At 51.0% G+C, this 22,514-nt stretch overlaps 7 protein-coding genes and 1 non-coding gene across 8 annotated transcripts; 3 read left to right on the top strand and 5 right to left on the bottom strand.

Annotated features, from left to right (window-relative positions):
- Positions 1–2,222: 2,222 nt before the first annotated feature.
- On the top strand, positions 2,223–3,821 carry BO72DRAFT_514928 (MFS general substrate transporter; the record flags this gene model as incomplete). The annotated part of the gene is made up of 2 exons (XM_040949533.1): positions 2,223–2,391; positions 2,449–3,821. The coding sequence occupies 2 exons, from the start codon at positions 2,223–2,225 to the stop codon at positions 3,573–3,575; spliced, it is 1,296 nt and encodes a 431-aa protein (XP_040798968.1). The 3' UTR covers positions 3,576–3,821.
- BO72DRAFT_487855 (flavin reductase family protein) lies at positions 3,564–4,864 on the bottom strand. The gene is made up of 2 exons (XM_040948003.1): positions 4,431–4,864; positions 3,564–4,360 (listed from the first exon to the last, which is right to left on the bottom strand). Exons 1-2 carry the CDS (start codon positions 4,482–4,484, stop codon positions 3,713–3,715), a joined length of 702 nt encoding a protein of 233 aa, XP_040798969.1. The 5' UTR covers positions 4,485–4,864; the 3' UTR covers positions 3,564–3,712.
- A 348-nt stretch (positions 4,865–5,212) lies between these two features.
- BO72DRAFT_t207 lies at positions 5,213–5,283 on the top strand. The gene has a single exon. It is a non-coding gene; the product is annotated as a tRNA-Gly (tRNA).
- Positions 5,284–10,271: 4,988 nt separating this feature from the next.
- BO72DRAFT_346557 (uncharacterized protein) lies at positions 10,272–10,717 on the bottom strand (the record flags this gene model as incomplete). The annotated part of the gene is made up of 2 exons (XM_040940668.1): positions 10,272–10,424; positions 10,490–10,717. Coding segments are annotated over 2 exons (381 nt in total), but the record flags the coding sequence as incomplete, so codon positions are not given.
- A 1,274-nt stretch (positions 10,718–11,991) lies between these two features.
- On the bottom strand, positions 11,992–14,154 carry BO72DRAFT_514941 (vitamin H transporter; the record flags this gene model as incomplete). Its single annotated transcript, XM_040949534.1, has 7 exons — positions 13,665–14,154; positions 13,257–13,594; positions 13,028–13,198; positions 12,566–12,965; positions 12,356–12,508; positions 12,238–12,303; positions 11,992–12,184 (listed from the first exon to the last, which is right to left on the bottom strand). The coding sequence occupies exons 1-7, from the start codon at positions 13,811–13,813 to the stop codon at positions 11,992–11,994; spliced, it is 1,470 nt and encodes a 489-aa protein (XP_040798971.1). The 5' UTR covers positions 13,814–14,154.
- Positions 14,155–14,601: 447 nt separating this feature from the next.
- On the bottom strand, positions 14,602–16,755 carry BO72DRAFT_188839 (sulfatase family protein). Its single transcript, XM_040939518.1, has 5 exons — positions 16,229–16,755; positions 15,707–16,179; positions 15,173–15,659; positions 14,994–15,115; positions 14,602–14,943 (listed from the first exon to the last, which is right to left on the bottom strand). The coding sequence occupies exons 1-5, from the start codon at positions 16,545–16,547 to the stop codon at positions 14,611–14,613; spliced, it is 1,734 nt and encodes a 577-aa protein (XP_040798972.1). The 5' UTR covers positions 16,548–16,755; the 3' UTR covers positions 14,602–14,610.
- A 1,551-nt stretch (positions 16,756–18,306) lies between these two features.
- On the bottom strand, positions 18,307–19,682 carry BO72DRAFT_487857 (MBL fold metallo-hydrolase; the record flags this gene model as incomplete). The annotated part of the gene is made up of 3 exons (XM_040948004.1): positions 19,254–19,682; positions 18,944–19,198; positions 18,307–18,893 (listed from the first exon to the last, which is right to left on the bottom strand). The coding sequence occupies exons 1-3, from the start codon at positions 19,579–19,581 to the stop codon at positions 18,307–18,309; spliced, it is 1,170 nt and encodes a 389-aa protein (XP_040798973.1). The 5' UTR covers positions 19,582–19,682.
- A 214-nt stretch (positions 19,683–19,896) lies between these two features.
- On the top strand, positions 19,897–22,430 carry BO72DRAFT_450240 (flavin-containing monooxygenase). Its single transcript, XM_040945207.1, has 4 exons — positions 19,897–20,843; positions 20,893–21,146; positions 21,196–21,332; positions 21,380–22,430. The coding sequence occupies exons 1-4, from the start codon at positions 20,203–20,205 to the stop codon at positions 22,262–22,264; spliced, it is 1,917 nt and encodes a 638-aa protein (XP_040798974.1). The 5' UTR covers positions 19,897–20,202; the 3' UTR covers positions 22,265–22,430.
- The last annotated feature ends 84 nt before the right edge of the window (positions 22,431–22,514 follow it).

A 22,514-nucleotide genomic window follows, 5' to 3' on the forward strand; every position in this document is an offset into this window, starting at 1 on the left:
TGCCAATGCAGGTTGATTCAATTGCCTCAGAAACTAGGCGATCCCCTGTTCAACTTAGCTACGCGGCGGCAATGAGTCAGCGGCAATGCATCCCGAAGCGGAAAAACTGGCGCAGATAAGGATGAACTAAAGTATCGATAGTACTCTACACACTATTCGCATTCATGTTAAAGTCCCTGACTGAGAGCCAGAAGGAGGTGCATCTCGAGAACAATTTTAGCCTCCCTTCACCCTACAGCGGGATCGCCACATTCGCGCACCTAGACCTGACCAACTGTTTTGTCCCCAGTAGCGACGGGACTTTTGACATCCACGATCGGTATTGTTGGTGCTTCTGTCGACCTCGGAATTACCAGTCTACCTGTCGACCTGGCGAGAGATTTGGCCCGTCTGGTGCCAGAGCTAGCTCACAGCGACTGGGACCCGGCTTTGCATATAGGCATACCTGCCCATGATTTTTTTTCAAACCAGCTGTGATAATGACATGCACCAGCATGGGCCATGTGGTCCACCATTTTCAGGATTGGGCGTCTTTTGTCGATTGCGACGATATCTCCAACACCCCTTTTGATATTCTTCAGGCTATGACGGGGTGAGCCAAAGATAGGCTCCAGAAAGTCACGGAAATCGAGAAGAGGGATCATGTTCGACTACTCTCACTTGGTGGCGACTAAGTCATACAATCAGTAAGGCTTTACATATTCGGATAAAAGTGGAGCTTGTCTGTCTTCTCGAACATCCACTAATTTGACCTGCAGCACTTCCAGCACTACGAGCCTTGCACAATACCTGGGACAAGGTGGCATTCCTACAATTCTATTCGCACCTCGACCATGGGACCCCAAGCAACTGGGGTGGCTACACGAAGTACTCTGGGGTGACGCATGGAAGCATGCTACATCTACCACACGAAAAAGGGCTTGTCGTGGACCACAGCATCATGCACTTGAGCTCGCGCTCCATGTTGTTCGAAAAGCATTATAATATAGAAAACAAAGCCCGCTGTGGATCCACGGCGATTCGCGCTCGGCAAATTGATGAAGTTTGGCATTGAGTTCATTATTCAGAGGGGGTAGATACTGTGCAGGACCGTCCCGTTTACATAAGCATTGACACAGGTGTTCTGGATCCAGGTATAATCCCAGCGTAGTATGCTCTTATTTGAATATTGTCTCGCTGACTTACTTGTAAAGCCTTTGCGCCCGCGACAGGAACCATTGAGCCCGGAGGCTGGACCATCCACGAGCTTTTGCAGATACTCAATGGGCTTTCACATGCTGATATTAATATTATCGGAGCCGACATTGTTGAGTTTGCCCCTGCTTATGATAACCGAGCCTAGACTACCGGTTTGGCTGTCGCGCAGATTGCGTACGAGCTTTTGCAATGGATGATTTGTGTACCAGTCAAACCAGCAGGGCCTCTAATTCTAGAGTGTTTATATGCTTGACAAGTGTGTATCATATGTTGGAGAGTTCGTTGAGAAACTCCCAACCCCCAAGGTCATGATTATGTGGCGTTCTGAAAGTGGGAGATCGGAATTGATACCTGTCCACTCTTTAGAAAAACGGGGCCTGGTGCCAGCTCTAGCGGAGGAAGAATAGAGCTTGTTACCTTGAGACACACAAGTTTCAGTCGACAGGTACATGTCCAGAAGCCAAGACAACGTTGGAAGTAGAGTAAGTCTGGCAGAAGCTTCATGTCGGCCGCCCAATGCTTAGTGATAAGCTTAAAATATCCACCATGGAGCGTATCTTAACAAATGACTTGTTTTTCGCCCCTGACCGTGCCCTGTTTTATGACGCCTGGAAAAAATCAAGGTTTAGCCAACCACTATTGGGCTTTTCTGGCCGCAGGGCTGTTATGACAGGTCAGGTCGTGACTGATTCGCAGTTCCAGGCCTAAGCCAGATTTACGCACATACAACTCATGGCGGGCATAGAAGCCGAGAAGAACTTACAGCCCTTCTTACCGGTGTTGGTATACAGTCAGCTAAAATCAGGGAACATATCCAGACACAATCTTGGTCTAGAAGAGCATTTCACATATCTATGAATCAGCGTCAACATGCAGCAATGGCCGCGGTTACCCAATTCTTCCGATATCATTGTTCACATGCCCTTCAGTCGACGTCCTGAACCAGCTCTGTTATTTTTCCTTCGACTACAACTTCAACAAGTCTGCTCGCACATATCTTTTGGGGCTTCCTTCCTTGGACAACGATGCATCGAGACATTGAACGTTGTGACGTCGACCGTGAATCCGATACCTCTGAAGATGTTGCCACAGGAGCCATCAGCCTGACGTATCCCGAAGGCGGCTGTAATGCATGGAGCTGTCTGGTGGGTTCTGTCTTCATTATGTTCCCATCCTTCGGCTTTCAAACTGCTGGTATGCTACTCCTATCTTGAGCTTTAGCGTCACGGATCGATTCTCACCGGACCCCAGTCGGCACGGTGCAAGACTATATTACCACCCACCAGTTATCCGGCTACAGCGTGGAGGACATCGGCTGGATCAGCGCGCTCCTCGTCTTCCTGACGCTCTTCTTAGGCGTTCAAGTCGGCCCTGTTTTCGACCGCTATGGCCCTCGCCTTCTCCTCGCCGTGGGCTCTCTTGGCAGCGTCGCTTCCTACCTCCTCGTTGCCCAATGTGCGAAATACTGGCATTTTATGCTCGCCCTGAGCGTTCTGGGCGGCATGTCCTCGGCCATTCTCACCACTGTCGCCATCAGCGTGCTGAGTCACTGGTTTGAACGTCGCCGTGCCCTGGTCGCGGGAATCTGTATGGGCGGCTCGTCCGCCGGTGGTGCGGTCCTCCCGATCGTGCTCCGCAGTACTCTCCAGAAATATGGCTGGGCATGGTCTCTGCGGATTGTCGCTTTCATTGCCCTCGGCTGTTATACTTTGGCAATCTTCCTTGTCAAAGGCAGGCAGCTGCCCGACACTGGCACCCCCACTCGCGTCACTATCAACTTTCGCGCGTTCCGGTCCCCGCGTCTCTGTTTCCTGGCCCTTGCAGTGTTCAGTTTTGAGTTCATTATCTTCGGATGCGCAGCGTTGCTTCCAACCTATGCACGCTATGCAGGTTTCTCGTCCCAAGAGCAATTTTACACACTAACAGTCCTGAACAGCATGAGTTTACTGGGTCGGGTGCTCCCGGGATTAGCAGCGGACTTTCTGGGAAGATTTAATATTTTGTTAGCGATGATGATCCTCACGCTGGTGGTCATGACGGCCGTGTGGGTGCCGTTCGGATCGCGGAGCGAAGCGACGTTGTATGCGGTCGTCGCCGTGTTCGGGTTCGGGTCGGGCGGCTGGATCTCGCTGGCTCCGGTGTGTGCAGGCCAGTTGTGTCGGACGGAGGAGTACGGTCGATTTTATGGAACGGTGTACAGCGTTGCAGCATTTGGGACATTGTTGACTGTTCCAGTAGGCGGCCAGCTACTGGAGGCAACATCGCCGCAAACATTAGTTGGATTTTATGCGGCAGTGTTGGTCTTCGGGCTGATCAATGTGATATGCTTGAGATGGGCACTACTAGAGTGGCGGTGGAAATGGACTGCCAAGGTTTGAATTGTGTGACTGTGCAGGATCAGGGTGCCTATTCGCTTCCACCTGGCTGAACCATTCATTCAACAAAAGGTGCAAAGGCTGACCTCCAGCAAGCAATGTCTTAGATCTTAATACTCAGAGGAATTAACTTTGCCAATCTACTCTTCTCCTTTATTCTCCCCTTTCTCATTCCTCAACCGATTCCTCTTCGCATTCCCCTCCAACCCATACAGCACATCCTCCGACATCCCCGGAATCACCATATCGAACGTATTCTCGATGACCGTATACTGATAATACCCGCAGCGGGCAATCGGCCTCGTCTTCCTGACATCCAGGATCCCGTCTGTGAGCACCTCATCCTTGATATGCACCGCCACCACCCGTCCAATCACCACATCCACCGTCCCCATCGGCGGGTTCCCCGGCAACCGGATGGTAGAGTGGTACCTGCACTCGAACTTCACGGGACTCTCCCGGACCATGGGCACGTTGACCAGCGAGGCGGGCTCCTTGGTGACCCCGGCTTTCTCGAACTCATCCACCCCGTACGGGAACTGCTCGGCGGAGATGTTGACGGCCTCGCGGAGGTCGTAGGTGGCCAGGTTCCACACGAACGAGCCCGTGGCCTCGGCGTTGACGACCGTGTCCTTGCGGGTTTCGACGGCTGTCTGGTTGGACGAGAACATCACGTACGGCGGGTCGAAGGTGAGGTTGTTGAATTGCGAGTACGGCGCCAGGTTGCTGGTTTGCCCGTCCGGGGATTGCGTGGAGATCCAGCCGATCGGGCGGGGGATTACACATGCCTGTGCTGTTGTTGGTGGTCTGGTCTATGATGGGGGTGGTGGGTTGGGGTGAGGTGGGCATGTACTGTACCTTGAAGGGATCATGCGGGAGGTTATGCTCGGTCACGCCGGGTTCGTAGTACATTTTCGGTGCAATGCGTTCTGTATTTGCGCAATGGTGCTAAGGGAGGGTTCTAGAGCCGGGCAGGAGTAGCGGGAGCGATGCGACAGGCGGCGTTCTTTTTTATTTATGTACGCACAGTACGTAACCAGACCTGCATCTTGGTGATGTGATCGACCCTTCTCGTGCCGATAACCGCTGGAGGTGGGGATGTAACGACCAAGCGCGGGCGGGCCGTGATCCGAGCTCGCCGAGGTTCCGATATGAGGGGTCAGTTTGGCCGCCTGTCTGGGTACAGATTGTGGATGCTTAATGGATCGCGGGTGGTAAAATTGACTAATAACTGCCGATGATAGTGAGGTGCTGATTGATATAATCTGGCTTCAAGTGCGTGGACTATGTAAATGCCATGGAATAATGTCGAAAGTATCGACCATGACCGGTCGGGTTCCGCATATATATCAGGATCATTGTCATCAAGTCAGGCCAGAAACTGTGCTGCGACCGGGGGAAAGGGGGATTTAAAAATGAATTTAGTGTGTGATTCTTTTGGGGCAAAGCTCTGCATACGATAGAGGCTCACTTTGGAAAAGTCAAGGCCAAGAAAAAGAAGAAAAAACGATGGCCATTATGAGCAATCTACAGCCGGGCACTGCAGATGGTTGGCAATATCCACTGTGCCTGGTTTCGAGGGGAATGGAACTTTTGCTCAAAGCTATATTTTGAAAATGACGCCGGGTTAACATCAACTAGCATCATTGGTCTAGTGGTAGAATTCATCGTTGCCATCGATGAGGCCCGTGTTCGATTCACGGATGATGCATCTAAATTTTCCTTTTGCCTTTACTTTTTCCTACTACACTACCTATTCCACCGGAACGCATCCTTGGACAATATTTTGGCTTTCGCCCTTTTTGCCCCTTGTAACCGCGGTGTATCCATGCCGTTGCTGCCGATGGTCTTCATCACTGCCAGCGTCCCACCATCTGCTTTCAGATATCCGCCTACAACAACACCATCCATCTATTAATGGTCGTCTAGGAGCGGCACCACAACAGCTATGCTTTACCTGGAAAGGTTCATAATCTGACGGCAAATGTCAGGTAATGACCTGCTGACTGACAGCCAGACTGCCCTTCCCAAGAGACCGACTGTGGCGCCGACTGCTTTCGTACTGAATCTCCTTCTACTAGCGCTTCTGGCTCTATTGTTTCTCCGAGCATCTGCCTGAACACGTGGTGCAGGGAGATAGCCGATTATCAGATTGATTGCCTTGGTTGTAACACGTGCTCTTAACACGTGCTCTTCTCACTCGGCTCTCATGCACATCTCACGAACCATTCTGAATGCCATCGGCACGTGATGTCTCATCTATACACCTCAGTATGACTGAGCTTATTATGCGGGAATATCACTGTGAGTGAATCACCTACCTCTTCTCATTATCAATTCAATGAATATTTGCTCAGAATTCATCCATATCATTCATCTCTATCACATCTTGAATGATTTCTCAGCCCTTCACTCACCCTTGGTTTTATTAACATTTGGTCCTAGATGCGGACTTTTTAGTTCATACTCTCCTCTTAAGCGAGCTTCCCGTTCTATATCCTATCCTCCTTCCACACCTCTTCTTCCAAACTCTCTTCTTTCTATCCTTCCCCAGCCCACAGCTCCCACACCCTTATGGCTTCCACATTATTTCTTTGTTGTGTTGGTGTCACAACCGCTGAGCACCTTATGTGGCCTCACATTTCCCCTTGCAAAGCTTTACTGTTGTGATCGTTCCACACATCCAACGGAGACGAACCGGGTCTAGTTGACCTCCAACATCAAGTAATCCGAGTTCCACCTGACAATGTCACTTCTCATTTCCATAAGCTGAGAGACACGATATTCTTCATTTCAGTTCTGCTTTGCCCGACACCCGATCCTGCCCACAGAAGATATCCAGAGGCATTGTGGCTTGAATTTATCCACGTCGCACTCGACGCGAAAGACTTTTGCGAAGACCTCGAGGTGTCAAACAAAGACAAAATTACCCAAAGACAAGTGGTAATCGGTTACCAAACCTTTCCTATCCACAAGAGCAGCGAGAAAGTGTCCCCAGGAAGCACTTGAATGAGTAATGCGTCCACAATTCTGGTCATATGTGAATTGTCTATTGCATTACAACAAGACAGATACCCCCAAGATTTTGATCACCAGGGTATCCTACGACAAACAAGAATCCCGGCTGAAGAAACTTCCATTTTCGATGCTTACAATCGGTTCTTGATTTCCTTCGCTGGCAGAGGCGGCTAAGAAAAGGCCACGACACTGGTACAACTGGCCGATGACTGAAGAACTCTGGGATGTATTCGAAGGCGAGTTCTAGCCGTCATCGAGCATCTACTCAAAATCCACCGTCTACGCAAGAATGCAGGCGCGGTGAAATGTCCTCAAGCACAAAGAAGATAGTTCCAGGACTGCATTAAGACCAAGCGTGCAGGACAACAAGAAAGAAGAAAGCTGGAGCTCGTGACAGCTTCAGCTTCCGTGCCGGACAGGACTGATAGTTTCCAAGTCAACTCTGCATCAGAGCAATGATTGAAGGATTCTCAAATTCAATATCAGGCAAAATCTGGGTATTAGCAGACATCTGCTCAGGATTCGGCGTCTACGCAAGTATGTAGACGCGGTGAAACGTCCGCCAGTAAACGGACGATAGTCTCAAAACTTCATTGAGATAAGACAAAGCGTGCATGACCAGAAGATGGAAGGGAAGCTTGTGGTTGTGGCTCCTTCAGCCTCCGTGCCGGACAGGAATGATAGTCGCCAAGATAACTATGAATCAGTGCGGTGATTGAATAATTCTGAAATTCATTCTCAGGCGAGTTCTGGGCGTCAGCAGACATCTGCCCAAGCTGCAGCGTCTATGCAATCATATCACAAGATCACCCGAACAACACGTTGACTTGCGGCCAGGCTTTACAAGCTCCAAGGTCACAAACAGCCTGGTAAGAAAACGATAATCGCCATGACGAAAGTCGCAAGACCAAGAGCCTACGGCAATTAAACCTATACCACAAAAAGGGAAGACTGTGGCCACCTAAGGGCACGCGACTCATAGATGCGTGGACACTCCTTGCTATATGCGAGCTGTCTACAGCGAAAAGCAAAACCCGGCTGATCTTGATCATCAAGGCAACACACGCCAAGCACGAATTCCAAATGGCAACACATTCCTGTTCTACGCGCACGAACAGTCCTTCTTCTTTGTCTACCGAGGATTACACGTGCTGAGCGGGCAATCAAGCCGCCCCTACAGCATACGTGATAAAGCTTCCGCCATCATTGCGAGGATAATTACAAAAATTCTTTGGCAAAAAGTGGGCATGACAGGAAAGAAGAAGGGAAGATGAAGGTCGTGGATACTTCAGTGTCCGTGGTTAATGACATTTTCCAAGGCAATCCTGAATCAAAGTGCGATATCCAAGCGAGAAATACAGACTTGCAGTCAGCGCGAAATCCGACGCTAGGGGAATAATTCAACAAAGATGAAAAGCTCGAGGCCAAACCATTCATTTTCCTATACTCATGGCCAGCGGATTCTATTTTGTCACCAGAGGAGAAAGGCCTTATACGTATGCGGCAGCTCAGGACATTTCACAACCTGTGACCGGCCTTGAAGCAAAGGCACTGGGCCTGCGGCCGTGTTAGAGTTCGCCTAGTTCTAGAACGTTTCTGTTGTGCCGAACAGCACATAATGTCACAGCTAGAGCTGGAGCACCCTAAGACGCTATTCTTTCGACTCCGAGCAGCGCCAGGGTCATGTCTCCACGTATGGGAAGGTGCGTGGCATCGGCCATTCCACCAGACATGGAGGAACCCCGTAAGACAATTGTAGCAGTGGCACTTTTGACTACTCATGGTTTCAAAGACACTCTTGCACACCGAAGAAGTCGTCCAACTTTTAAAGGTTATTGTACTGCCAAGTAATTGTCCCGCTCTTGAGAAACATGTGCTGATTTAACAGGGTACTGACATCGGATACTCCATTTAGAAGCTATTCCGTTCTCGATGTTCCATGAATTCGGTCAAACGTCCACTTTTGTAGACGATACCGCTGAGGCAGACAAGACCACTCTTGCAGACAAGACAGCGAGGCAGATAATAGCGTCAGAATAAATTGGTCACTTAGCCAGAACCTTCCGAAACAATTGAAAGCTCCAACGGGCTGGTGGAGTATTAGCAGACTGCGCGGACCATGCTGGCGATGCGATCAATTGATGTTACCCACAGAATTGGAATGGTGGGCAAGTAGGGAAGATCGTCGGCTTCTTCGAGATGAAGCTATCCCAGATTGCCAAACAATCCCAACTCACCACGACGAACAGGGATGCTGCTCTTAACTAGTGGTTCTCACCATGAAATGGAATGCGAAGTGCCTCGTACGATACCGAAGCCCCGTATCGACTATGCAGCATCGAACACATGGTACGCTTCCGAGTAAAAGATAGAATAGTCCTGAAAGGTCAGCTGTCTTTACGAACAAGAAAGGCGAATCATGCGTTCCTCACATGGGCCAAACCACGAATGAGGCTATCTACTATAAGGTTCTTGATCAGATTGGCACGGCTAGCGATCTGATAGAACCGAACATGGAAAGCCGGACTCGAAAAGATGGGATGATAGCCTTGCCTTCATCCTTGCAGACAAACTTGAGAGAAAGGAAATCAGCAGGAACATAACGTGTGGTTTTCTACACCAATCCTCAATGGAACACGCCAGATATCTTTCTTTCGGAATTTTTTCGGAATCAATCGCAGTCGGTTCTCTTAGCTCTCCCTTGCCCCTTTGCCGAGCTGAAGATATCGACGCGCAACTTGAAACCTGACGTGGCGCACGATCGGCAACAGAGTTAACTATACACAACCTCAGCCATGGCCTGTTGTAATGCGACAGCAAACCGGCGACATTACGAGGCTGCGTGCCCTGCTTGAGCTGTTCTCGAAGCAATTGAGACATTTCTACCGTGTCTAGTATCTTGGGACTGCGATGGAGTCTACGCAAAGAGTTCAGAGCCAGAAACTCTAGTAGGTTGTTTGCAGGACACTTCATCTACTATAACCGAGGAGACGACGCCATGCCGAAAAAGTATGACACAAAACCCTCGAAAATCATGAGAAGCAACATGGCTATCTTGCAGAGCGAATAAGAAGAGACTTAAGCCTTCGTCAAAACGTGTACCTTATTCGGCTATTACAGATTGAGATTATCGGCTTTGATTATGCAGTTGAAGCTGTATTGAAGAATTTCAATAACTAGTTATTGATTATTGCTGACCGCACAAGCATTAAATCAAACTCCACAGCAATCTCCTATGCTTTCTTATGCGATGTCCTAAGCTGCTCTTGGCTCGAATACATGGCGACGAGAGGGACTTCTCGATGCCTATAGTACAGACGCTTAACATCGTAGCAAGAAGACAAGGCCACTCCAAAGCCAGTAGACTACCACAAGCATTTGAAGTTTCAGCGCATCACCATCGACACCACGCTCTCCTACTACCGTAGTTCCAAGCGTTCCTGCAACCCATAGAACATACCGGGACCATCGAACCCCAAAATCCATCCAATCCCCAACAACATTCCCACCCACCGCCAAAGCAAGCCGGCCAGCACGCTGGGAGTGGGGGGGGTGAAGGTCGATCTAGCCCTCAAGCTCCTGCAGGATAGACAACCTCAAGGCAGCCTGCCTACAGGCCCGGGGTTGGTACTTCCCCAAGGAGTAATTCAGAGCGGAACAGGAGCGATCAGCCCCGGCGAGACGGCAGCCGGCGCAGCACGCACCCCAGTAGCCGGGCAGGTGGAACGAGTCGCGGAACACCGCACCAGTGTCGTGCGTGCAGGGGTCCATGGCGAAAGGCCCGCGGCTGGCAATCAGCAAGGCATCAACCAGGCGGCAGGGAGAAGATCGGAGCTAGACGGGGGCGAGAAATGTCAGTACATGACATTAACGGTGTAGGGTAGGGCTAGAGGACGGACCTGATCCACGGAGATATTATCCTGCGCGAGCCAGAACGGGCAGACCGGGAACATATAGACGGCGCGCTGGGTGTCGTTGGTCAACATGGCCGCCAGGGCGCGGTGACCGAGGGCCGTCATGCGCACGAGAACATATGGCTGGCCGGCGGGATTCCTTGCATCCGATGTCTTGACCACAGAGAAAAACTGCTTGGAGTCGGGACAGACCGTAGTCGGATCGTACGGACGCAGCTCGGGCCAAGGACCGAGTGCAGCCACGGTAGGAAGGCCGGACTCGACGGCCGGGGACACGGCACTCATGGCGAATGAGGTGGCGGGAAATAGAGGGAAATAAAGAGAGCTGAAAGAAGCTTGAAGGAGTTGGAGGGAGCTGGAGGGAGCTGGAACGGATTAAGATCCGGAGACACTTGTACGCAGCGGCGTGAACGTATAGAGGATGGCTTTCGTGGAGAAGGACAAGGACTGTAAAGAAGACGGACTGCGCAGTTGACAAGAGAGAAGAGGAAGCGAGAAGAGGAAGCGAGAAGAGGAGGAAAGGTGAATTATACAAACCACGGAAGGCGGATAACGAACCAAAAGTCCAAAGTATCGTCCACGATCCAACCCCACCCAGGCGACACAATTCACCAAGTCGCATGATAAATCCAACCTCATAAACGATAACCCCGCTTGGTAACGGCCCAATTAGCCGAAAAACTACTAGGTAGTTTGCTGGCACGGGAAAGACCATACATAAAGCGTATATCAAATAGACCCTCCGCGATCGTCGAAGTCAATCTGGAGGCAAAGCACACAGCGTGCTTCAAGACGCGGGCGGTAGTATGCATGCTTCGATGAGAGCATGCATAAGTAAGGTACAGTATCAAGCTGGCTCAGGGGCTGGTTCGTCGGTTGCTTGTGTCTGCGGTGCTTCTATCTGCGACTGGGTTTGAGCTGATGGCTGCAGTGCCAGGGCACCTGTTGCTTCTACAATAGGTAGGTGCCTCGGTGCCCTGCTGGGTAGCAGACACATAAACAGGAGGTAGTTCTGCTGCAAGACATCGGAGATGGTGAGGAGGCTGCTGCACGTGCCGGTTGTGCTGGTACTGTGGTAGGTAGGCGATGGTGAGTGCCAGTGCTGGATGATCTCTTTCCCTTCAGCTTCCGTACCCTGGGTAAGAGAAGCTTAGATTAAGTGGTAGAGCTCTAGTGGACACGAATTCGAGCATACCAATGCATCGTTTGATCTTGGTGTAGTGGCACACTACCTTTCCACTCAAAAAGGTGAAGGTCCCAAAGCCAACAGGAGGTCCAGCAGTGAGTGGCATGAAAACCATGACTCGAGAATTGTGGTAGTGACGGATCATCGCCGCGCGGAATACATGGACTCGAAACCGAGAGGACATCCCAGAGCTTCAGATCTACCACCCTACGATCACAAGTATCCAAACAACAAACGTTGACAAGACGCTGTTCAATCATCATTCAGTCATAAAATCTCTATCATATCATTAAGCCCAACATCAAACCGACCCTTTACCCCTGGCGCGTTTCTGCTTGAACGCATACCACAGAATCAACACCAACGTCTGAACCCAAGAAGCCGCGGCTAAGGCGGCGATCGCAGTTAATCCATGACGATAGAGTGGCTTGTCCGACGTCCGGAAGATCTGCGAGCCCGAGATACCGGCGCAGTTGGCGGCCATGACGATCAACCTGTTGTCTTTGTTAGTGATTGGACTTCGGGATTTGTGGACGAAAGAACATACGCCATGGAGACACTTCGTTCTTGAGGGGTCTTGCAGTGGAAGCCAAGCCAGGCGATGTTCAGTACACTATATTCTGGATTAGCAGGCTACAATGTTCGAGGCGAGAAGGGAAACGTACTGCATGCTGGCATAGATGAGGTTGGCAATTGTGATAACAGCGTATTTGTGCCAACGGGAAGAGTCATCGGGCATGGTGCGGAGGCAGGTGTAGGAGATGACGTTCCAGGTGATGCACAGCAGGACGAAGATGCCACGCTTGCCGGTTTTGTCTCTGCGTTCTCATTAGCACCAACTCATGGAGGACCACAACAACTGGGCGCAAACGTACGAGAGCCAAGCGAGAATGGTCAGCCAGACGATGCTCGCGTACACCGCGACACTGGCTAAAGCGTTGGCGCGGACGGCACTGAAGCCAAACGATTTAATCATGCTGGGGGCGTATTGGTTCAAGCCCTGGAAGGCGGACATCGAGACGAGCGTGATCATGAAGTGCTGGATGACGGTGGGCTTGCGCACGGTGTCCCAGACGTCGCGGCCAGTGATTTTAATGCGGTCGCCGCGGGCCTTGAGCGGGTCGTCGAGAAGGACCCGGTCGCGGATGATCTGCTTTTCGCGCGCGTTGAAGTAGCTCCATCGGCCCATGCTGGCGAGGGGGCTACCGTCGCCGGCCTTCTTGGGGATGAAGAGGATGAACAGGATAGCGGCGACGATGGTGATGAGACCCTCAACTGTTGCGGATCGGTGTTAGTGGATGCCCATTGTCATGAAGGGTAAAGTCTAGGGCACATACTCAAGAAGATCCACTGCCATCCTGCGAGACCACATCTTCCCGAGAGCTTCAACAATCCGGCAGAGATGAGACTCGATGTAGCACCCGCAAACATCTGGCCGTAGAAGAAGAGCGTTGTGCGGAAACTGATCTCGTCGCGTTTGTACCACTGGGAGAGATAGTAGAGAGCACCTGTGCGACACATCGATTAGACAAATGTATCAAATAAACCCACCGAAGTTCGACATACCAGGAATGAAACCGCCCTCCAGCAATCCCAGCAGCAATCTAGTGACCAAGAAGGCAGGGTATGACTTCACGAAAGTTTGAAAGACACCGACCAAGCCCCAGGCAACCAGCTGGGCCGATAACCAGACTTGAGGCCCCACACGCTGAAGTATGATATTCGAAGGGATCTCGCTGACGACGATTCCCGCGGACAGAAGCTGGGTGCCGACATTGATCTGGTTGGTGTTGATGTGCAGATCTTCCGTGATGGTGGAGGTCAAGGCTGCACTGATGTTGCCACGATCGACCTGAAGACCGAAGAAGGCGAGCCCGAGAACAGGTAGGAGAATGAGGTCGATCCTAGTGGAGGTCAATGTTAGACATCCGGAAACCTCCCGCGAAGATGTATGGAATAATAGGATGGACCTACTTCCGACGAATTCGGGCCTCTTCCTTGTCGTCCCAATTCTTGATGATGTCAACTCCTTCCTCGTTGTCATTGCTGGACTCGTCGCTCAGGACATTGTCAATGACCTTCTTTTCGGAGAATTCCTGCTCGGGGTAGGAATAGGTGGCCATGGCTGCTGAGAGTATATGCGGGTGGCCTTGGAGTTTCAGCTGGGAAACTCAGCGATTGAAACCCGAGAGAAAAAGCGGCCGAGTTGCACGAAAAATTTGATCTGGCTGGAACGCATGATTATATGGAGTAAGTGGGTTATTTATACGGTGGTGAAGTGAATGGAAGTTGACTTGTGCTGGCAAGCTGCGGGCGCGGGCTCGCTAAGATTGACCGGCAGCAGCAGTGGAGGAAGCAGCGGGATGGAGTGAGAGCCCGCCGTGATGGCGCAATCGCCGCTGCGGTTGATGTCAATCCACCAGGGTGGGTTTACTGTATCTTTTCTCGCGTGGCTTGATCACAGAACTATGTGTACTTAGAATCATTGCACAAGGGTAATTATCTAGCTCTATCTTGAGAGCTCTAAGCGAGGTTTTCTCGCCTCTCGAAGTCGATTCTGTATGGTCGCTCATTGTCCAACTCCTTTCAGGGATGGCATCATCAACGACAGGATGTTTCCTGAGAGCTTTCATTCTTCGTAGCGCTCCTGGCAAGGATGAAGTTCCATAACAAAGAATCCCTACACGTGGGCGTGGGCCGAACCACAGCAGGAAGCCAGGAACAGGCCAGACCCACACATACAAAGTTAGTTGTAAGCATCCCATTCTGTACCTTCGAATCCACTTCAAGATGCCCCATGGATTTTCACTAGCTATCTGCTCATGGCCTACAATGCTAAATTGATAACTTGCTCCACACTTAACCTCACATGTGATCATTACTCGCTGCTTTTTGTCGTATAACGGTCATAAATACAAACTCAAGTCCAGGCCTCCCAGCTCAACCCGTCACGATACTGATATCCCGCCTGCGGGCCCTCAGCTTCGATCAAGTAGCCATCCTCGCACACCGAGTATGATACCTTGGGCTGTTCCGCATAGAATTTATCGTACTGGGCATCCAGCGCCTCTTTGAGACTACGCACATTCCCCGAAGGATGCAGAACCTTCCAGGGCTCAATGCAGGTACGACCCTGACAGGATTTGAGCACGAGAAGGAGTGCATCAATCCGGTCGATCAGCGTTGCCAGGGGACGACCGAGCAGTTTGGCCCCGCTGTGGGAGTAAATGTTGTTCATCTGGTAGGGATCCACCTACAGATCCGTTAGCTCAATCAAATTAGGCTAGGCAGCGTTACACATACCGAGAGGTCGTACAGCTCGTGGTCGTTGTTACACCATACCGAGTAGTACAAGTTATATTCCGGGGACAAGATCCGAGCGGATTTGTATGTATTGTTGGTCATGGTGGGCGTTCCATGGGGACCTTAATATAGTCGTGTCAGCAACACAGTACCCATATAGCAACAGAAAATAAACTCACCGATCCGCGAGAATTCCCCTTCAAGAAAAGCTCTTCCCCAGTATTCCACGGTCACATGTTCATGCGCAATTGACTTCGTCTGCCGCGCCACGGGCATTGGAGTGCCATCAAAATCCGCCCGCAGAGGGATCCCGGCAAGTTCAAACAAGGTGGGCGCAATGTCTATGTGGGTGGTAACACGGTCGACACTGACACCGCGGGGAAGGCCAGGCCCACGGATGTAGAACGGAACGCGGATGTCCTCTTCATACCCAGTAGTCTTCCCGGGCGGCAGCCGATGCTGGCCAATATGATAGCCGTTGTCCGCACTGTAGATGATGTAGGTGTTCTGGAACTCGCCACTGGCAGCTAACCGAGTCAAAAGACGATCTACGAGCTCATCAACTCCCTGCAGGGCACGCAGACGTTGGCGGTAGAGGTGATCTTCATAGTCGATCACGCTTTGGTTTTTCAGCTCGAGATTACGAACCCAACTAGCACCGGACAACTTTCCAGTCGTTAGCCTGATTCTCGCAAAGCCATATTGAAACGTACCTTTGCAGGGTTGAAGTGGGGTGTTCTCGGCACTTTCGCATCTGGGAAGAGATGCGCATGGCGAGGCGCTGGGAGCGGCTCCGTCATGACCGGAATTCCTTGAAGTGCCTCCACGTCCACATTGGTATGCGGTGCAATGGGGGCGACCGTGAGAAAGAAGGGCGAATCATTCTGCAATGCGTCTTCCAGGAATCCCAGAGCCTTGTCGGTGATCACATCAGTCGTATAGTAGCCCTCGTAGCTGCGCGGTGGCTCCTGATTTCGTTGATAAGTGGAGTTCCAGTATGAGTAGGTATAGGGATCGAGCAGGAAGTCGGAGCCATTGAAGCCGTTCACGAAGGGTGCATTATAGCTGTCGACACTATGTGCGTTGAAGAGCTTGCCAGTGTAGAAGGTATTGTAACCAGCGGATTGCAACCAGACGGGTAGGAAGTTATCGTTAAAGCCTTGTGACACGAATTTCGGATAACCCCCTGGAGAGTTCAGATCTTTGCCATGTTGGAGTTGCAGTGTCAAACATACCATAAGGTGGATGTACATCCGTGACGTTTGTGTTATGTGCTTGTCGACCAGTCCAGAGACTGACTCGCGAGGGACAGCATAGGGCGGTGGTGACAAAGTGATTCTGGAACTCAACGCCTTGGTCCTTAATCCAAGCGAGGGTGTGCGGCATATAGGCCGGGGAGTTCAGCTGGAGATCCTGATCATCGGTAAGGATGAAAAGGAAGTTGGGTGATTTGCTCGTTGTCGGGTGCTCTTCCTGCAATGGCTGCTGTTGTTGGCCCGGGATGGCCTCGGAGCCAGCGAAGAGGGCGGCGAGTACCAGGACGGAGTATCTCATACTTGCGGCCTCAATTGCCGGCGTTGGTGGTAGGTAGCGGTTGATGTCAGTTATACCATATCAAAGCACTCATTGATTCGGGATGGCGAGAAGATAGCGTGGAATGACACCATAGCGGGAGCTTGACTTTGCCGACCGAGATTAACCTTTGGTTCGGCTAGAGGCACCTTGACAGCACGCGGTGATGCTCTTTTTAGCGGCGGATTGCACCATGGATAGCCAATAAATCATGGTTCCTTGCAGTGCTTGGCCCAGGCAAAGCCCAGACCCGGGCGACAAGCTCCACCCATTTTCTGGGGAAAGCATTCTCGATTGAATGGATGAAGAGTTGGAAGGATCCATCCGGAAGGAGTCCAGCGACCAACGCGCCCTTGATTGTGGAGCTCGGCTAGAGCGAGGTGATGGCGTGCTCCGCTTTAAGATGAGCTCATGGAAGCTGTTCTTGCTTGAGTGAATAGGAGCCAACTGACTGCTGTATGACATGCATACTTGTGGAATTGAGTGTCAAGTGGGATTGAAAATCGAGGATGAACGATTACGTTTAATCAAAGACTTGTGCAAGGCTCAACATAGCATTATTTTGATTCATGACCGCCTGTCTGACCGCTCGACTGTCCGGCAGAATATCTTGCACTTTTTCGGCACGGGCCAATGAGGTCAGAAGGAAGTTACACTCCATAGCTCTTGCTGAACGGATTGACCACAGGCATCCGACTTTTCAGCCTTCTCTGGCAGGCCTACGAGATACCATGTAGCTCAGGGGGATCTTTGTGAAGATAGGGATGAAAAATAGTCGAAATACTCACGTTGGCATTCTGTGTACCGTTCGGTGTTAAGAGATTGACAAAAGATACATTGTCAAATGAAATCTTTCTTATCGAAAACTACCGTGACATGAAATCGCCCAAGTCGCACGCCATAGCTCCGAGTCTCAAATATCTATATACAGTCCAGAGGTGTTCGCTGGTTTATAAGTGCAAGACCAAAGTGCTGAGTGCAATTGATTGCTCCCATATCGTCAAGAGAGATTGATAGCATGGCTGGAATCTGGATCATTCTGCCGCCGGAGGGAGGCGGTAAGTTCTTGAACAGGCCGGTGCTCCGAATTACGCCCACCCCACTGTTGAACAGCGATGGCGGTCATCAATTACTCAGTAAACAGTTTCCCGTCCGAGTTTCTCCCGGCTGTCGAGCAGGATTCTGCCGGCCCAAGCGGTCAGGAAAAGAACAGTCTCAATCCCCGAGTTTCTCCCGCTGTTCGACTCCTTTCTGCCGGATTTGGGCGGTCAGCGATTGGACAGTATTCTGACCGAGTTTTTGCCGGCTGTTTAAATATTCTGCCGTTACAAGGCGGTAGGGGAACAGCCAGTTTCCACCCTCCGAGTTGTGGCCGTGGTATGGTTGTGGTCGGTCACGGAGCGTAGCTGCTGCTGCTTATCGATAAGGATGAACGTTGAATATGGACACGACACGACCACCTCTATCCAAGTCATGGTTATCTCACAGAATCTGGAAAATCCCTTTTCATGAGTTGATAGCCATTCCTTTTCACTTATTAGCTACAGACTTTTATTCTATCCCATTTTGGAAAAAAGGTCGGTCCAATACGGTGGGGTTCATGCTTGCCACGTTCATTGCTAACCTACATCTCAGCTAGGTATGTCAAGCCGCTAGTCATGGCTCTTCTCATATTCCCTGTGAACTGTGGACTAGTGTCATGGTGACCGATGGCTTCCCGGGACGCTAAGTACAAAATCTATCAAGGCTTCTCGGCGCATAGCTCCTCAAATGCACCCTCCCAGATCTTGCCCTCCCGCCAAAATCCTTCAACAAGTGGTTGCCTCCCCGGCCGACCCGCACGAGGCAGTTCATTTACCCATCCCCAACGTACCCTCTCCTGCCACCCTTGCTCCTTCCAAGCATTCAAGTCTAGCTCAGGCGACTTGTTCAGAGTAGGGAGATGGCGTAACAGCTCCGGATCATGCGCGATGCAAACCAACACATTTGGCGAAGCGTCAATGCGGCGTAACTGGTCTACAGATTGCTGTGCGACCGCAGGGTCATCGAACACGCTGGCGTCCAAGGCAGATACATCATGGAAGGGGGTTTTATCTTGGTTGGCTTTTGTGATTGGGTGACAATCAGCGAAAAGACTACATGGACAAGGGACAGGGAAGAAGGGGTCGCTGTCCAGGGTCTCGGCAGAGAAGTGTGCGGGAAATGGGACGTCTGCGGTGGGTCTTATCGCTCCGGCAAAGTGGCAGATATCGCCTCCGAGGAGAATAAAAGTGTCTTTGGTTGTGCGAGCGAGGCCACAAAGATGTCCGACACAGTGACCGGGGGTATCTAATCAAAGATGAGACTCCGGTCTCGGACGAAGAGATCAATTGACGCACCGAGAAGATAGAAAGACCCATCCCCGAAGAAGTCGTGGGCGCGGTAGCCGGCGACATTCAGTGGAAAGTCAGGCTCTACTACCTCACGACCCTGAAATGCATCTGCTGGGACCGGTGAGTTGAGGTTCTCAGGGTAGCCCGGGAGTAGACTTGGATCTTTCAAGAATCCTGGGCCCACAATCAATGCTGTTGATGCCGGAAACTTGGATACGTCCCCAACGTGATCCCAATGGTAATGCGACCAAATGATGGATGCTGTTGCCGTATTAGGTCTCATCTTTGACGCATTGAAGTACAGCCTCAAACTTACTGATTTCTTCCAATGTAATTCCACTTTCAGTCAGAATCTCGCCGACGTCCTTCTCTACCTTGAGCGCGGGTATGATCCTGGTAATGCCGCTTTTCGCAACCGTGGGGAGATTCCAGTAATCTTTCCGTGTGCCAAGATCAAACATGACTTTCTTGTTCAGCGCTTCGCTCTCGATCAGGAATGCGACGTCTGTCATATTGAGAAATTCATGGCCTGATTGTACGGGCTGGATAAGAGTTTCTGTGCGAATGCTCATCATAGTGGTTGTGTCCACCATCCTCACTCGCACTGTGTGATTGGACTGTGGGATATCTAGCGTTTTTGCCATTGCTGCTTATCTCTATTTCAGAGTAAATTGAGATAGGTTGTGGTCTCGACGAGGATGCTCGAGTAAGAGGAAGGGGAAGTTTATCATCTACCGAGTTCAAGCCACAGCTGGCTGGCAGATACGGCGACATCGAAGCTCCAAGCACCTCATTCGTTAACTATCGCTAGCTGTAGTGGCTGTTGATAGGCTGTCTACTGTACCCACCGCCTGCGGCGTACCGTTATCGTTATCGCAACGGGCCGATCGAGTCCCGGGCCTTCCCCTCATTTCCCCTCAAATGTTACCGGTCTCTCGTCAGCATACGCTCTATTGTTAGGTACCCTCATTGAAAGAAAAAGCTCCTACTCGCTGCACCTCTCGATATGACCGGGGTCAATTAACTAACGGCATGCAGGTGCTGAGTCACGGTCCTTAAGCTACTACGTAACTACTCAGATAAGCCTGCAACATTATCAGCCTGAAGCATGTCAACTGTCCACAGATCCCGGGCGCATAATGATAAACCCCTCTCTCATCTCGGTGGCATTCCTGTTGACCTGACACCTCCAGGCCACACATACAAGCAGATCTCAGCCAGTCTGTATAAGTTCTATACATCAGAATAGTCAACCGAAAACCAAGATGGGCTCCATTGACCCACCCAACCCCGTCTTCCAGAAGTACGGCGTACCGGACTCAGTTGTCCGCCTAGGGAGCAACAGTGCGGGACCGCACCCCTCATCCTCCACCCGCCCCGTTCACCATCCAGAATGGGACATCCCATCCGACCGTGGCTATGTCGTTTCCAGCCACTTGATCAACGAACCGCCACCAGACCACAAAGCCTTTAAAATCATTATCCTAGGAGCAGGGGCGGCGGGGATAGACTTCTTGCACCATGCACCCGCCGCCCTTGAAGCCTTGGGCGTTGAGGTTGTCTGTTACGACAAGAATGCCGATGTTGGGGGCACATGGTACGAAAATCGATATCCCGGGTGTGCGTGTGACATTCCCAGTGTGGCGTATACGTTTCCTTGGAAGAGCAACCCAGGGTGGACGAGTTACTATTCCGGTGCCAAGGAGATATGGGAGTACATGAAACAGATCGTGGAGGAAGAGGGGATGATGCGGTACATTCGCTTGAAAACAGCGGTGACATCGGCTGTGTGGCATGAAAGTCGAAGCAAGTGGCTGATCAAATTGCGGCGGACTGACCATGATGGACATGCGGAGGAATGGGAGGAAGAGTGTGATATGTTCATCAATGGATGTGGTTTTCTCAAGTATGCTCCTGGCTATGCAAGCCCTGTGCGAGAGAACTGACGTCTTCAGTGCGTGGAAGTGGCCGGATACACCCGGACTACACTCATTCCAAGGCAAGCTTTTCCATACAGCTGCATACCCGGAGGGATTGAGCCTGAAGGATCAGAAGGTGGCCGTCATCGGGTCGGGTAGCTCTGGTGTGCAAGTCGTGGCTAGCATCCAAGATGACGTATCTCAGCTATACACCTGGGTAAGAAGCGCTGTGTGGATCACAGCGGCCTTTGGACAAAGCTTTGCTGGGAAGGATGGCCGCAATTTTGACTGTAAGCTGTCTGTCCAATCTGTGAGACTCTTGGTTTTAACGGGTAATAGACTCTTCTGAGCAAAAGGAAGATTTTAGGCTCGACCCGGAGAGGTATCAACGGTACAAGAAAGCTGTAGAGAACGAGTTGAATCAGCGCATCAAACTCGCTTTGCGCGATACGGCAGAGTCCGACGCCGCCAATGCAGTAAGTACTCTCTTGCAAACACTTGCCTGGATACTCACTCTCTATAGTACGCATACAGCGAAATGTATACTAAGCTTCAATCTAAACCCCATGTTCGCGATGCCATCATCCCTACCAATTTCAACGTTGCCTGCCGACGACCCACACCAGGCAATGGCTATCTCGAAGCTATAGCTTCTGAAAAGACAACCGTCTTCACCTCACCAATCAAAAATATCACTCCTCGCGGCTTCATCGACTCCGCCACAGGAACCGAGCATGAGGTAGATGTAATAATCTGTGCAACTGGCTTCAACACCTCCTACCAGCCTCGCTTTCCGCTTATTGGTTTAGACGGGGTCAGTCTAGCAGATAAGTGGTCTGACACCCCAACAAGCTACCTTGCCATCGCCTTCGACGGTTTCCCGAATTACTTCACCTATTCCGGCCCATTTGCTCCAGTTGGCCATGGCTCCATCCTCCCGATCCTCTCGCATATAACACACTACCTCATCCAAACGATTCAACGCATGCGCAAGCAACATATCCGTCGCCTGAGTCCCAAACCCGCTGCAGTGGAAGACTTCGTCGAGCATGCCCAGACTTACCTTCCTCGGACCTGCTGGGCGGATCCGTGCTCGAGCTGGTTCAAGCAAGGGAGGAAAGATGGACCGGTGATAGTGTGGCCCGGTTCGCGCCTGGCATTCTTTGAATTGTTGCGGACGCCAACATTGAGCGACTATGATGTTGCGTATTGGAGCGGCAATCGGTTCGGGTACCTTGGGTCCGGGTTTGTGGACGTGGAGTTTCCCTCGGGCGAGCACGATTTAACTTGGTACTTGGATTGGTATTCGGGTAATGAAACATGGAAGAAGAAGGGTATGGAGGTTGAGAAGGATGAGGTGGATAAGTTCAAAGATTTAAGTGTGGGAGCCTTGGCTAATGAAGGATGATATGCCTAGATGTGTATCCGAACTGCTGCAGCTGAACTACTGCAAGTAGCATGCTATGCTCTAGAGGTTCGCCACCCACCAAAAACATGCACCTATTTTACAATCCACTGTTACTCTATCGCGACCTATCTATTGCTAGATACATGAAAGAGGAAATCAAGATGTGAACCCCAAAAGGGAGATCAACCATTGTAATTCTACAAACCACGCGTTATGCAATCCTGCAAAGCAGTCGCAATTACACCCAGTC

The sequence above is a fragment of the Aspergillus fijiensis genome, assembly GCF_003184825.1.
Source record: "Aspergillus fijiensis CBS 313.89 unplaced genomic scaffold BO72scaffold_43, whole genome shotgun sequence".
Classification (NCBI taxonomy): Eukaryota; Fungi; Ascomycota; class Eurotiomycetes; order Eurotiales; family Aspergillaceae; genus Aspergillus; species Aspergillus fijiensis.